This window comes from Setaria viridis, chromosome 3 (genome assembly GCF_005286985.2).
Source record: "Setaria viridis chromosome 3, Setaria_viridis_v4.0, whole genome shotgun sequence".
NCBI classification, from domain to species: domain Eukaryota; kingdom Viridiplantae; phylum Streptophyta; class Magnoliopsida; order Poales; family Poaceae; genus Setaria; species Setaria viridis.
The window spans coordinates 24,163,066-24,178,588 of record NC_048265.2 but is presented as its reverse complement, the minus strand read 5'-3'; the positions used below and the strand labels follow the sequence as shown (position 1 = coordinate 24,178,588).

Here is a 15,523-nt window from a genome sequence, read left to right as displayed (position 1 = left end):
CTTACCCTATTGCATAAGGTAAAAACTAGGAAAACTTTGTAAGAAATTATTAGTGTTAGTGCAGCCTCCTATTTGATTATGGTATTGTAGTCCAAAAGGATATTTCAGATTAGAGCAAATATAAACTTTACGCACCAAATATTCTCCTTTACTATCATATTTGCCAATTGCACGAAGCGAACAGTGATTAAAACTTGGCAAACTAGAATTGAATTTAAGTTTCTCTTTTAGAAAATTTAGATTACAAAGAATTTCAAATTCAATATAACCTAATGTGTTAAAATAGGACAGGAGTTTCAGCTCTTTCTTCTTGCTAGCAAGGCAATGAACATGTGTAGAAACGACATGTACATCATTCAAAACAGATTTAACATGTTCATGCTTGAGTTGTGTTTGTGGTATACAAGAAATATTTTCAAACAACTCCTTATCATTATAAGAAAACTGTTCTGTTCGTGGCAAGGCATACTCAGCAGGAAGTTGCACTAAAACCCGTGCAAGGCTACCATCAGTAGTAAGCAATTGCAGAGTATTATAAGCATACTCACAAGGAGTGTTTTCAGCATCGAATGTGCTGTTTTGCTCACTCTCCTCCGACGTGGTAGGTGCTGCACAATCATTCTTTTTGCAGTTTAGCAGCAGGTGTAGTTGCTCAAATTGCTCAATGCACTCAATGGAATTGTTTGCATCCTTCTGCAAAATGTAATAGACAACAAGAAGAACAAGAGAGTGCTCTATCTGTAGTTGTGGTGATGAAATATGAGAAGACGTATCACTCAACTCTTCGTTGTCACAAGGTATAGCAAGCAAATCACGTTGCAACATAGGCAAATCAGCATCAAATTCCACTATTTTGTGCTCTTGATTAGGATGTGTAGTGGAGGAAAAAGGATTACCATGGGTCACATTGTTTTTGCAAGTATTCCTAGATAATAAAATCTGATTTTCAGCTTTACGAGCGAGCAAAAATAAGATAGTGAGGTGGTTATAAGTTTTAGAAATCAGCAAGCTCCCTCATGAACCTACTCATTATATCTTTCTTGCACTCGTCTAAACCACCAAACATGGCACAAATCTTAAAGACATGATGATATTATTTCATAGTCCTACTACCTTGCTTCAAGTTGTCTAATTTTGCAAACAAATAATCAGCATAATATGCAGGAATGAATGTATCTCTAAAAAGAAATTTGAAGTCTTCCCAAGATTCTGAAACTTTGTTGTGCCTACAAATATGTTTCTGGCAAAGCATATTCAGTCAAAACATTATAGGCAATATAAATCTTTTGTTTCTCGGATAGGTCTTGCTCATCAAATTCATTGTGTAAGTTTTAGGATCAAACTTACCATCATATAATGGCAAGTGTTGAATCACATCCTAAATATGAGGTCTAGTTTCGATAGCTCAAAAATTTCCATATCACCTGCCATGATTAGTAGAAAATAAGAAACATAAAAATAATATGTATCCTCCTATCAACTACTAGGATGTGTCAGTGGTAATTCTCTCAAACTCAATTTGTTTAAAACAAGCCTTTACAAGTTCTTACCAAGCCAAACAGGAGGTGACGGCAACCAACAAGTCTGCAACTGTGGAGCGAAGTGCATCGGTACCGCAGCAACAAAAATCTGTCAAGTTGTAGTCGAATATGTGGAGCTATAAGTGGTCTAAAACATGGGAAAATACTAGCACCACGTTAGTCACAAAAGCAAGCTGAGTAATCGTTCAACAGCAGTGTCCTAATCTAGACCGTGCTAGAGGCGTGAGCCTGGACACAAAGGAAGTCACAAAACACCAGCGAAAATAAGAGAGGAACCAATGGAACAACCCCTATTTTTTTGTTTTTTTTGTTTTCCTTTCGTATTTTTTTCTTTTTTTTCTTTTCTTCCTTTTTTTCACAAATGCAGCAACAAAACTAATTTGGAAATCACAACAAACTAAATTAAATTGGAATCTTGACAGATATGAATTCAATAACTAGCAGCGGCAATGGTGGAAGTGACCAAAACGTAACAAGAACTCGAAACTCTAAAAGACTAGACACTAAGACCAGCAACTCGACACAACCGATGCAACCGAAGACTCAACAAGCCCTAACTAAGCAACACTAGTAAAAGGCTCAATGAATCTTTAGGATTAAGGAAAATAATCTACTAATTTTTTTTAGCTTTTTTGGACTGTAGGAGATTAGAAACAACAGAGGATTGGAAATCTCTCACCGATCAACCTTGCTCTAATTACCAACTAATGTGAACCCGTGGAGTTGAATCCCAATCTTTCAATGAGAGAAGGGGGATAACTCGATTTGGGGATGGAGATGACGTTCACAGCCTGACTACAACTATCCAAGTATGCTGCGCCTTAGCAACCGATACACCACCTCCAATGGTCATCGCGATCTTGTGGAGCACGATCAACCAAACCACTAGGGTAATTCCTGCAAGCAATCGAGGAACAAGCAAGAACAAGTAGAACAAGCAACTTAATTGCAAATATGGAGATAAAATCAATCTGAAATTATAAAGTTGGGGTTCTGAATTGAGTAGCATGGATGGTCTAGTCGACACACATGTCTACAAGGAAGTAGCAATGGCTAAACTTTCAACAAAACAAACCCAATCTATTTATGACGGCTATGATGGTATACGAGAGGGTAGAGGATGACCAGAACGTGGTGGGGTCATACCACAACCCTAGGATGCATCCCTAATGGACCCAACTTGATACACGGCCCATTGGACCAAAAGAAGGCGACGCAACACCTTGGATAGATAAAAATCTCTCGGTAGTAATTTGATCATTGCGGCCGCCTCAGAAAAGATATGGATATAAGTCCGGATCCATATGAAAATAGACTTCATAAGGATTGCATGAAGTACTTGAACATCCAAAACGGAGTCCAAATGAAGTTGTGGCAGCCGTCACAAGTTGATGCAGTGTTGCAGTCCGAATCTAGCCCCGAAACGTGTTGGATTTGATCTGTTTCTTTGCTTAGGCCAAAAGTGACATGGTGGCCTGGTGGAGGACGTTGGGAATACTTGTAGTTGGCCCCCAATCAACTTCTTTGGTCCTCCATACCTTCCATGTGTGTTTAACACTCTTTTTTATCTACCTATGTATTTCTGAAAATGACAATGAACACACGTCATGGTGCAACATCAATTCATCAAATGTATCAAATACAATTATGACAAAGAATTGTTTCACCTTTGAATCAAAAGTTGCCAATGTGGTTGTATCCGACCAGGTGTTGTCCTCATCATAAAATGAAGCACTCAATAGTCACTAGGCTTATGCTGAATATCTGTATTTTCAGACACAATCGTAAAGTAAAATTTCCATTACTGAACTTTGACTGATTTCCCCTGCTGTTTGAGATAGACATTCTAGAAATTCTACAGAGAAGTGGATAAGTAAGTTCTTCTTAGCTCTGTGTGTTTGTAGCAGTAGCACCATATATGGTTGCACTGTGGCTTTCAAAATGGCCTCTTTAGGCAATTTAAATTGTGGCAAAGTAGTACTTAAACTCATGTTGCATGTCCATCTCAAGTTCCTTTCATCTATCTATGCTATGTTAGCAGATGTGAATCTGTGCAACCTTCTTATTGTCATGAGGCCCGTTCAATAGCTAAGACTTATTGAGATCTATTCTAACATGATAGTTTCTGCTATATTGATGCTTATCAATAGGATCACTTTCATTTAGTACAGCCCATGAGTCATAACCTACTCTTGTGTGTTATTCCTTCCAGAAAAACTGTTAATAGCTGTTCTTGTTTTATGCAAAGCGAAGCACCTGACTTTTTATCTTTTGTGATGGGAACTGCCAGATTATGTTTTACCAAAATATAGTAGTCCATGCACTGACCTTAACTGTTGGGAATGTTTAAGATGTGCTACGTGTGGTCTGGTTGGAATATTAGATTAGATTAGTGAAGGCTGACAGAACCAAACATAGTAGCCACGCAGAAGCATTCTTAGGTATCAAGCAATATGAATTACAAACCTCGTGTCATCCTTTATTCCTTTCAAGTCAAGCTTTAATATAATTTTTACCTGGTGGTCAAAAATTTCTTTAATAGCTGACGCCTTTTATCATTCTTCAAGACACTTTACTGCTCTTACAACTACTAGTTCTAACTTCTAATTGCTTCTTTATCACTCATTATTTGAGACGTAGGAATTTAGCATATCATAGATAGATAGTTATTCTTTATGAAGAATTTGAATTACAGATCTTGTCTTATCATCTCAGCTCAACTTTAATATAATTGTCACGTGACAAAAATTATGCAAGATACAAGGCCTACCATCTGCTTAATTACAGCTAATGCCCTTTAACATTCTTTTAAGATACCTAAAGTGTATTGCCCTTATAAATTCTTCTTTATCACTCATTATTATGAGATTGAGGCATTTATCAGATCATGTTATGAAAAGCTTGTTATTCACATGGTGGTATGATATAGCTCCTTTCTTATCGATTAAGCTTGTTCATTTTTCAATTAATTAGTTATCTGAGTTATTTCTTTGTTCCTTTTTTTCATGTCCTTACAAAAAAGAACACCTTTGATTAATTAGTTATGATTAATTAGTTTGACTACGATATTGATTGATCTTCTTTCTCGTGGCCTAAATGGAGGTTTTGCAGCTATTCACAGGCTGGAAAGTTCATGACGTGCTCTGTTTTATGGACACGTTTTATGTTAACAAAATGCTGCACAGTTGCATTCTACTTAATTACCTTGTGATTTTGATGGAGCACTGCTGCTGTGGTTCGTAGACGTCTAGTTTGTTGGGCCTTTTGGAATTAGATCTGCATTATGCTGTTCTCTTTTGGCCTCTATAGGCTATATTGCAGATTGTGGAGATGACTTACATGTTGGTAATTTCTCATCCCTCCAAATTTGAAGTTCCATCGGATTGTACTTTTTTTTTTTGTCAAGTTCTTGTTACGAAGCTGTCTTCTTATACTCTTGTTTCGGTAACTGGATTTACACAAGAGTACAAGACAACAAACCTTAATAAATGTATCACATCACATGCAAAACTTTTGGTGTACGATGTAGCATGTGGTGGGTGCTTCCAGCTTGGCACTCGGTTGGTATGAGGTTAACAAATATCTACTATTGAGTTTGTTAGATCCCGTGACTCTGGGTACTGCTTCACCATTTTGTGACTTGCATGTTTGGTGTGCTCAAATTATTCCAATCCTGGCAGATGCAGATCTTGTTTTCTGTTGCTCCACTCCCGGATTAACCTGTCTGGATCACTTGGTGAGTATGAGTGACCTGAAAATAGTGAGAGTGACATGACTCTTGGGCCTTAAATTTGCGCAAGATACAACTGGACGCTTTGTTTCTAATCTTTGCTTCAGAACTGCATCTGCTAGACATTGACTTCTTTAGTGTCTAGGGTACTTCTGCGGTCCTCGTACAGGCTGTGCTGTTGGTTTATTTTCATGGGTGTTTGGACTACTTTATGTCAAAAAATAATCTGACAAACTGGATGCATGATTGTTCTACCACAAAGAGAAACTTTTGCATCCGGAGTATTAGCAAGATTACAGTAATTTACCTCTTCTTGTCTCATTGACTGTCAGGTCATTTTTTTTTCTCTGAACTGTTGTGTAAAACTGCCATTTTTATTATTATCTGGCTTAGTTTCTCCAGTTGCTAGTGGGAAAAGGGTTACAAAATGATAAATGATGTAGTAGGGTAGTACTGTGCTCAGCTTGCTTTTTCCTCCTTTCTGGAGGCTACTTAGGATTTTGATAACCGAAAATTTTCCCTACTAAATTACGCAGTTGCTAGATCACACGCACACACACACAAAAGGTGTACAATAATGTTCTATTTGAACATATTCCCCAGCAATACACAATGTACATTAGGGAAAAAGTACTATGCATGAACAAAATGTGGCTGCTTTCACTGTCCAACTTCAAGACTGAAAGTTTACAGATGATGTTCTTTTTGAAAATTGTTCCCTGGCAATACATAATGTACATCTGTGCAACCTTCTATATTTGATTTGTTAAATTTATTGGCTTAATGAATACTCATTACTAGCTGCTGCTGCTCTTGGCCATGCATATGATTCATAGTTGATGCATTTCTTCTTTGGTCCTGCAGAAACAGATTGAAAAAAAGAGAGAACTCAGCATATTTCGAGTCAACTAATCTGTGTCCCCAAGGAATCAGTGAATGGAAGCCAGGACTAACCTCCAGCATCTGCAACCAATATTGCTGCTGCCCCCTCTGGACCATGCGAATCAGCCGCATGACAATGTAGAATGGAAGCAAGATACCAGCAGCACGGAGCAAGTACATCTGCAAAGAAAATATATCCCTCAGCTATTAGTTCCATCAAATCAGGTACTGATCCTCATTTTTCAGCTGGGACCATGTCAATGAACTCACTGTCAGGAGACTGAACGCGCAGTGATCTGCTGCTTCAACCATCACCACTGCAACCAGATGCCACACCAACAGCATAATGGTGAACTGCACAGGATTGCGTAAGTTAGAATCCAGGGGACACCATGCATCAGGACTTGTTTTGAAGAAAGACATTTTAGTTCGCTACGAGACTGCATGCAGACACTTTTATACCATAATTGTCAGTGTCCGGCACCATGTGGCAACTTGATCTGAGCACGCGCCGTAATCTGCATCGTCAATCAAGCTCTCCGAAGATTCCACATATTGCATGTCCTCATGTTCACTGCAAGAGAAACATTGCATGATCAATTAACGAAAGGATTGCAAGTAGGAAGTTTGTACAAGCAAATTTCATTTTTTTAAATTATATCTAGTTAAGTTTTTCAATTTAAAATTTTATCTGAGACTTATGGGTGAAAAACATCAATAAGTTCTTGTTATAGCTAGTTACTAACTGGTTTTCCTGTAAATGAAGCCCTTGTGAACAAATGGTAAATCAGTGTGATACATACAACTTTCTCCCTTGCGGGAAGATGCAACGGATTAATGCTGTGTATTGTGATTGAAGACACAAGTGGCTTAGCTGGAGGTGCGAGGTGGATGTACATTGACATTGTGTGATTTGGTTTAGGACACACGCTTTTGACAGGACCACTCTTCCTCACCAATGCATGAGCACAGCTCACAGGTCATATCGTTGAGTGCAGCTGTCTTTTCTGTTCATTGTGGCAATGGACGATGTGTTCATCAGTACCTGTCATATTACTAAGGGAATAACGACTACTATTTTGTACACTTACTTTGTAGTACTCGTAAGTTTATAAGGATTTCCTTGAGCTTGGCGAAAGCATTAGTCGTTACTTAGTTTCCAAACTGCAATTCTTCCTAGGTCTGCTGAGCATATTTTAGATGTGTGTTGCTGCTGGATCTTACATGCTGGGTGCTCCAGATGCTGTTGTACCTGGATGGGAGTTGGGAAAGATATGCTTGGCCTGTGGGGTCTTGGCCACTTGGGTCTACCTGGCTGGCCATTTAAAATGTTTAATGGTGACATGGATCAGATCTCATCAACCCTCGGTTGTTAGCACCCTAGCTAATCGCTTTCGTCGCGGTTTGAATGATGGTCGTCTGAAAACAATGTGCTACCTAATAATCTGTATGTTTCCGTTGAAGGGCAGGCATCTCTGTTGCTGCTGCTGGATGAGATGGCAGTTGCATGATACTGGCGAGCTAAGCTTAACTGTGATCAGCTAGGGCATATATTGTTGTTATCCATCAGCCTGTGCCCAGATTGACAATGCACACAGAATGTGTGTGTGTGTGTGTGTTGTATATAGAGTGATTTACCTGATGGTGACTGCCGTTTCGACCACCGGAGTTTTCTTTGGAGGCATGGTGTAGCCTGGCTCGAAATTCTGGCAACAGAAAAAAAATCATTTTCCGTCCTTTTTAAAAGATGCATAAATCAAAAGAATGATTCAGAATGTTTTCTTTTGGCTGCAATGTAAAGTGTGCTATGATTCACATGTCATTGCTGAAGAAGTTGGACACAAGGTAACTAATATTTTGCACTACATTGCACTTGCTTACGGCTGAAAGGTAGACCACCTTTGTTCACCCCAAAAGAAATGTCTTTTGCTTAGGTTTCACGAACCATGTACATGTCAACCCTTGATTACAGTCCATGTAATGAAGTAAAGTGAGCTTAGTTTATCACCTTCACCCACTACAACTTTTTAGCAACCCTCAAGAAGTACAGCGCGACATTTCGCTGGTAGTACAGTAAGAAGGAAAATTTTTCACAAGAAAATTGAAGAACAGTATGCGGATACACCAACCTGAAGGCAAATCTCACAGAGGGTGCTCCCCTTCTCATCACACCATCTCTGCACACATCCCCTGTGAGCATACTGCGTGCATAGACGCCAACAATTGCACATAGCGTATCAACATCAAAACACCATCACTAATAGTTTCAAGCAAGGAGTTACCTAAAGAAACACAGACCAATAAGCATTATGTGTATCAAAATTATGCAAGTTCCTATTACCTTGAGAGAACCAGAGCACCCACATGGAGACTCCATGGTCGTGCACACCTCGTCCTCCTCCTCATGGCAGATCCTGCACTGCATCAGGTAGCCCAAGGAGGAAGACGATGAAGGCAGCTCCTGTTCGTGTTCCATTCCGTTCTCCCTTCCCATGCTTGCAATTGCAATGCACCGAGGAAGAAGGGGCTTCAAATAGCCATGGAGAGGCAGTCACCCTCATGGGGAGGAGGATAATCGAAATACTGTGACGTGGAGCCCACACTACCCACTGCCTACCAACCACGGTTAAGAGGGAAATGTTCCTTTAGTAAATTATTAAACCAGCTGCTAATCGACGATTGCTAGGCACGTGGACGATTGTTAGGCACGTAATCTTTGGCTTTTGAAGGCTAGTGGATGATAGTTGGATACTGTATCATTGCCGGACAAGAGACATAAATTAGTACTACTATAAAGATGAAACTCAGATTTAGGTCTTTTTGAACTATACATCAGCATACTGTTTTTATGACCAATTGTACATATATCTATGCGATCTCTTCGTGGCCCAGACATTTTTCTTTCTTTTACCTTTGTTAGGAGGGATTCATTCTCATGGTTGTTTCAATTCAGATGACTTCTTAAGTTATTGCTTGAAAGTGTAGAACAAATAAAACTTTTTTTGAATATGTGAATAAAAGCTATATTTCTCTTATTTATTATTTATTTGATTGAATTCAGTCGGGAAGCCTCACCTATTTTTTATGTAATTTTTTATTCTAGACCGTTTAATTTGAACTTAGCCAATGCTACTTAGGTGCTATAACCATTAGCTGGAGTCTTTTGCTCTTTTTTATTTATTTGCCGAGAAGGGGAGAAACAAAGCATGACAACTATTCGTTTTTATAAGAGGAGAAATGTTATATGTGGGTGAAAAGTGCCACGGTTGATTGGTTAGAAATAATGTTTAGAGAAACTTTGTGAAAAAGGAAAAACACACAGCAAACAACTTAACTTTTATAAATACATGAAGAAAATTCAAAGTTGCAAATACAAAAATATAGATAGAAATTTAAAACTAAAAGTGATATACTTAAAACCCCTTGTCGACCCATGCCAAGGCACGAGCACGTAATGTACCAGCTAAGAAAATAATTTTTATCACCTACACGCAACCATGTGGCTCAACAATCCGTCCCGTTCAAAGGATCTCCCACACATGTTCACATTATAATCAACCTTAAGTTTTATTGGGGTATTCTACTCTAGGTACATGTGAGCAAAATAGTTCCACCTGACAAACAAGATGATTACAAGAAAAAAGAGAAAATAGAATAACTAAAGGTATAGAAAAAAGAAAAATAAAATAAAGAAAAAGAAAGCAAAATGAAAAAGAAACGAAGAACAAGGACTTACCCGACACAGACAGGCTGCACGCCATCGCCATCCACTTCCACACGGATCGGGCGAAACAGGCGACGGCGACAACAAGCCTGAAAACTGACGCGCCAGAAAACCATCAAAAACTGGTTGGAAGGGGTTAGAACCCGCAATCCTCATCTCTCATTGGACAATTCCCACCACTTGGGCTAAGCCATTTTATGTTCTTATAAAGAGGCAACTACACACAGGACCCTCTCGCGTTAGCATTACGCCGAGAGCCCCTGGTAGCCTGACCCACGCGCTAACGTGCACGAAATCCACCCCGTGCTGCAGTACCTTATCCCTTCATCATCCTCGCGACTTCGCGACCCGCACGACTCTTTCCTCGCACACATCACCTGCGCCGATCCGCCCGCGGCCAGCCTCCGCCTCGCCGGTGCCACCTCCGACGTCGGCGAGGTCCGCCATGCTCCTCCACCGCCCCTCCCCTTCTCCCACGCCTCACCAAATTCCCAACTCCCCTACCGCCCCCGCTGCCCCTCCTAGCCGCCGAACCCACCACCCACACACCCGCCGCCGCCGCTAACCACTACGGACATGGCGTCCCCACCACCGACTTGGCCCAACCACCACCACCGCCATCGGTCCGGCAAGACGCCCCCGGTCCCTCTAGGTTCAGCGGGCATGGAGTTCTTCCCCACCCCAAACCCGAACCCTAACCCTAACTCCGCCATCCTCCACCGCCACCGGCCACTTCACCCACCAACTGCCGAAGATGGAGGAGATCGCTGGAGAAGACGAGGCGCTCGATGGAGGAAGTGTTACTTCCTTCTCTTGATTTGTTACTTTTCTCATTCTTTTCCCTTTTCTGTCTTTCTCACTTTCTTTGATTACCAAATCGGGACGGTTCTCGTGATAAGCTTAAATTGAGAGCCCTCTCTGTTTAGGATTCACGTTATTTTTAATAAAGTGTCGAGGTAGTAACCTTTCCTGCGTAGCCGAAGCATTCGTTATGGTTTCAATTGCTTCGTGTAGACCCCGTTCGTTTCTCATGCATGTTGATTTTAATTGAGGTAGAAAAAATATAACTTAATCCTATCATGAAGATATTTAATTTTATCATGAAGATATTTAATTTGTTTAGGTAGTATATACAGAAAAATATAAATTAATATTGTTTTGGTCGTATCTTACATCCGCTTGTTATCTAGTTCCTCTATCTTGCATGATGTGGGTTGGACCTTTATGCGTATGTTAGCAACCGAATTAGAGGAAAGGGATTGAGCGGCGCTAGAGAAGAAGATCAGGAAGAACGATGAAGGTTCAGATAGAACAAAGTTCTGGGTTGTTACAACGACGCGCCATTCTTCGCCACGCTCACCTGTTATCCTGAGCAGAGCAACTCACGCACGCAACACCTTACATGGGCCGGCTCCACTCTGGGCCAGAGACACGCACGTTCGGAATGGTGGGCCAAGAGGAACGGTGAGGCCCAGCTTCCTTTGCCGTCTCCCTTGCTGCTTGCTTGACAGAAGGTGCACTGACACTCCCCCCTCCCCTGTAATGAACCTACTTGTCCCCAAGCAGGAGCTGCTAGAAAACGTTGATGTTGCGCCTCCATGTCTTCCCAAGTTGCCAAAGACTCAGGCTAGCCGGACCATTTGATCAGTACTTGTTGCACTGAAGAAAAACCCTGGGACAGCATCTTCTTAGCCAGGATCTGTTCAGGAAATTGCCTTGAATCTAAAATAGTTGGGATGGAAGGCGATACCTGATGAGTTGATGGAAGGGCTTTCTTCAGTTGAGAGACATGAAAGACCGGGTGGATTGAAGCAGATGCTGGGAGATCCAGTTTGTAAGCAACAGGTCCAATCTTGCTCAAAATCTTGAACGGCCCAAAGAATTTGAATGACAATTTCTGGTTTGCTCTGGGCGCCAAAGATGATTGCACATATGGCTGTAGCTTTAGAAATACAGAATCACCCACTTGGAATGTACGCTCTTGCCTATTTTTGTCAACTTGATGTTTCATGCGTTGTTGAGCCCGATGCAAATGTTGTTGCAAGAGAGCATACATGAGCTTCTTGTCTTCCATCCAGGAGATGAGGTCAAGAGCTTGCTGGTGTGATGAAGGAAGGATACCCAAAGTTTTTGGAGTGTAACCATATAGTGCCTCAAATGGTGAACAATCGAGAGCTGAATGGGAAGAAGTGTTGTACCAGAACCCCGCGTGGCTCAGCCAGTCTAACCACTTTGATGGACAGGCATGAGCATAACACCTGAGGAAGGTTTCCAGTCATTGATTCACCCTTTCTGTTTGACCATCTATCTGCGGATGATAACTAGCGCTCATGTTGAGAGAAACATTGACAAGTTTGAAGAGCTCTTGCCAGAAGTTGCTTGTAAAGATCTTATCACGGTTTGAAACAATAGAGTCTGGCAGGCCATGGAGCTTGTATATGTTGTCAAAGAAAGTCCTTGCCATAATAGCAGCAGTGAAGGGGTGTGCAAGAGGAATGAAGTGACCATATTTAGTGAATTTGTCCATCACCACCAATATGCAGTTTTTGTTTGGAGATGGAGGAAGTCCTTCTACAAAATCCATAGTAATGGCTTGCCATGCTGAAGAAGGGACTGGGAGAGGTTGCAGGAGGCCAGCATACTTGGATCTATCAGGCTTGGTTTGCTGACAAATGTGGCAGTGTGACACATACTCTTTGACAGCTGCTTTCATATTCTTCCAAGCAAACAACTGTTTGATACGCCTGTATACTGGGAACCTAGAATGACCACCAACAGGAGCACAATGGAGAGCAGACAAGATTTGCAATTGAAGGGGAGGGTTATTGCCAATCCACAACCTTCCCTTGAACTTGAGAACTCCATCTTGCAAAGTGAAGTTAGTCACAAAATCCTTGGAGATAGCAAGTTTAGTAAGAATGTCTTGTGTGTAACTGTCATTGGAGTAGCCTTGTATAACAGAAGAAGTCCATGATGGTTCACAAATGGAAACAGCACACAGTTGAGGGATAGAATGTGGCCTTCTAGACAAGGCATCAGCCACCCTATTGGAAGCACCTTGCTTATACACTATTTTGTACAGCAAACCCAGTAGTTTGGTAAAATTTTTTTGCTGCCATGGAGTACCCAATCTTTGATCAGACAAGTGTATCAAGCTTCTTTGGTCAGTGTAGATCACAAATTCTCCATGCTGCAGGTAAGACCTCCACTATTCTACTGCCATCAAGATTGCCAGGTATTCTTTCTCATATGTAGATAAGCCAGCTGTTTTGGGCCCAAGTGGTTTGCTGATATATGCTAATGGGTGCCCATTCTAAACAAGAACTGCTCCAATTTCATAAGCACAAGCATCAGTTTCCAAGCAAAATGGTTTAGAAAAGTCTGGTGCTACCAGGACAGGAGCTGTGCTAAGTGCATTCTTGAGAGCATCGAAGGCATCTTGATGTAGTGAAGTCCACACAAAAATGGTGTGTTTCTTGAGCAATGAAGTTAAGGGCTTAGCAATGGTTGCAAAATGTCTGACGAACTTCCTGTAATAGCCTGCAAGGCCTAAGAAACTTCTCAATTCTTTGGCATTAGTTGGTGTTGGCCAATTTGTAATTGAAGTGATCTTGCTGTTGTCGGTAGAAATACCCTCTGAACTAACAATGCGACCCAGATAAGAAATTTGCCTCTTAGCAAAAAAATACTTTGACAGTTTGACTTGCCACTTGTCATCAGCCAGTAGTTGAAGGACAACTCTAAGATGCATAAGGTGATCCTCAAAGGTTTTGCTGTAAACTAGGATGTCATCAAAGAATACTAGGACATATTTTCTGAGTAAAGACTTGAGGGTAGAGTTCATAGCACCTTGAAATGTGGCAGGAGCCCCACATAAACCAAAAGACATCACCATGAATTCAAAATGGCCAAAATGAGTTTGAAAGGCTGTCTTGAATTCTTCCCCAGCTTTCATTCTGATTTGATGAAATCCAGAATTAAGATCCAGAGAAGAAAACCAACTGGCTCCAGCAAGTTCATCAACCAGTTCATCAAAGACAGGTATAGGGAATTGGCCACGAATGGTAAGTGCATTGAGATATCTGTAATCAACACAAGGTCTCCAAGAGCCATCCTTTTTATTGACTAGGAGCAGTGGAGAAGAAAAGGGGCTATTGCTGGGTCTAATGATCCCTTTGTCAAGCAACTCTTGGATCTGTTTCTTTATTTTATCTTTGAGAGCTGGTGGGTATCTGTAAGGCCTGATAAAGACAGGTTTAGCTCCAGGAACTAATGGTATAGAGTGATCAAAGGACCTGGGAGGGGGCAAGCCTTCCACAGGAGCAAAGACTACTTCAAATTCAGAGAGTAATGCAGCAAGTTGTGGAGGGAGGAGGTCTTAAATCTTGGGAGTCTCTTGCTGAGAGGAAGCTAAAGGGCAGACCTGAACCATGAGAGTATCAGGATCATAGGAGGAAATGCCATGCAACACAACTGCAGAACCTTGGTATGGAATGGACATCCATTTAAGTTTCCAGTGAACCTTCATTGGACTAAACATCTCGAGCCAATCCATTCCCAATATGAGATCATAGTGGTCCAGAGGGATGATTTTGATATCAGAGATAAAGCTATACTCTTGCACAAACCATCTACCGGTTGGAATGTGTGAAACACACTGTAGAACAACCCCATTAGCGACCTGAACCCGAATAGAGCCAGATAGAGGTTCCACTCCATCCAATTTCTAAGCAAGCTGCTGACTAATGAAGGTGTGAGAACTACCAGAGTCAACTCAGATTGTCATCTGGTGATTCTGAATTGATCCCAGCAGCCTCATTGTCCGAGGGCCTTTGGTACCATCTAATGCATCTTTGGACTGAGCCCTGAAAAGGTGCTCATGTAGGTGAGGATCAGAACCAGCACAGCTGTGAGTGTTAGGACCTTAGACAACATCCTCTTCAGAAAACAGGTCAAAAACTTCCTGAGTGGCATTTAGTTGGACAGTAGGAGAGCACTTGTGGCCATGATGCCATTTCTTAGTGCATTTGTCACACAGCCCACAAGCTCGTCTGTAAGCACGAAGAGAGGCAAATTTGTCCACCTGAGACTTATTGAAGTCCTTTGAGGGAGAGACATCTGCAGTAACAGTTGACGGTGCCACAGCTTTTTATCAATACACGGTGGAGCGGGAAGGGGCAATGGTCCCCGAGGAGGAGGTCTTGGTGGAAAGCATGCATCCAGACGACGCCAATCCCTGCATCTGGAGGGATCCGCCACTTCTTCCTGCAACAACGCAAGAGTGCAAGCAATATCGAGTGTAGAGGGACGCTGAACCAGAACAATTGAACAAATGTCATCACGCATGCCATCAATGAAACGTGTGGTATAGTATAGTGGATCAGTAGTATAGCCGTAAGCTATGAGTTGATCTATCAATTCAGTGAACTTGGCAACATAATCAAACACAGTTCTGAATTGCTTGATGTGAAACAATTACCGGATTAGAAGTTCTTGCTGGTCCCGCCCAAATCTGTCAATCAACATAGAGCCAAATTCAGACCACGAGGACCTCTTTAACTGTCTGTCCACAGATAGAGCCCAACGAGCAGCAGGACTAGACACATCAAACTACATAATAGACACCTTAACCCAAATAGTTGGATC

The 15,523-nt window shown here is 41.4% G+C and overlaps 1 protein-coding gene across 1 annotated transcript; it reads right to left on the bottom strand.

Moving 5' to 3' along the window:
* Positions 1–5,907: 5,907 nt before the first annotated feature.
* Positions 5,908–8,710, bottom strand: LOC117847627 (uncharacterized). The gene is made up of 7 exons (XM_034728867.2): positions 8,495–8,710; positions 8,283–8,354; positions 7,792–7,859; positions 6,616–6,727; positions 6,424–6,507; positions 6,226–6,333; positions 5,908–6,129 (listed from the first exon to the last, which is right to left on the bottom strand). The coding sequence occupies exons 1-7, from the start codon at positions 8,645–8,647 to the stop codon at positions 6,052–6,054; spliced, it is 675 nt and encodes a 224-aa protein (XP_034584758.1). The 5' UTR covers positions 8,648–8,710; the 3' UTR covers positions 5,908–6,051.
* Between the last annotated feature and the right edge of the window lie 6,813 nt (positions 8,711–15,523).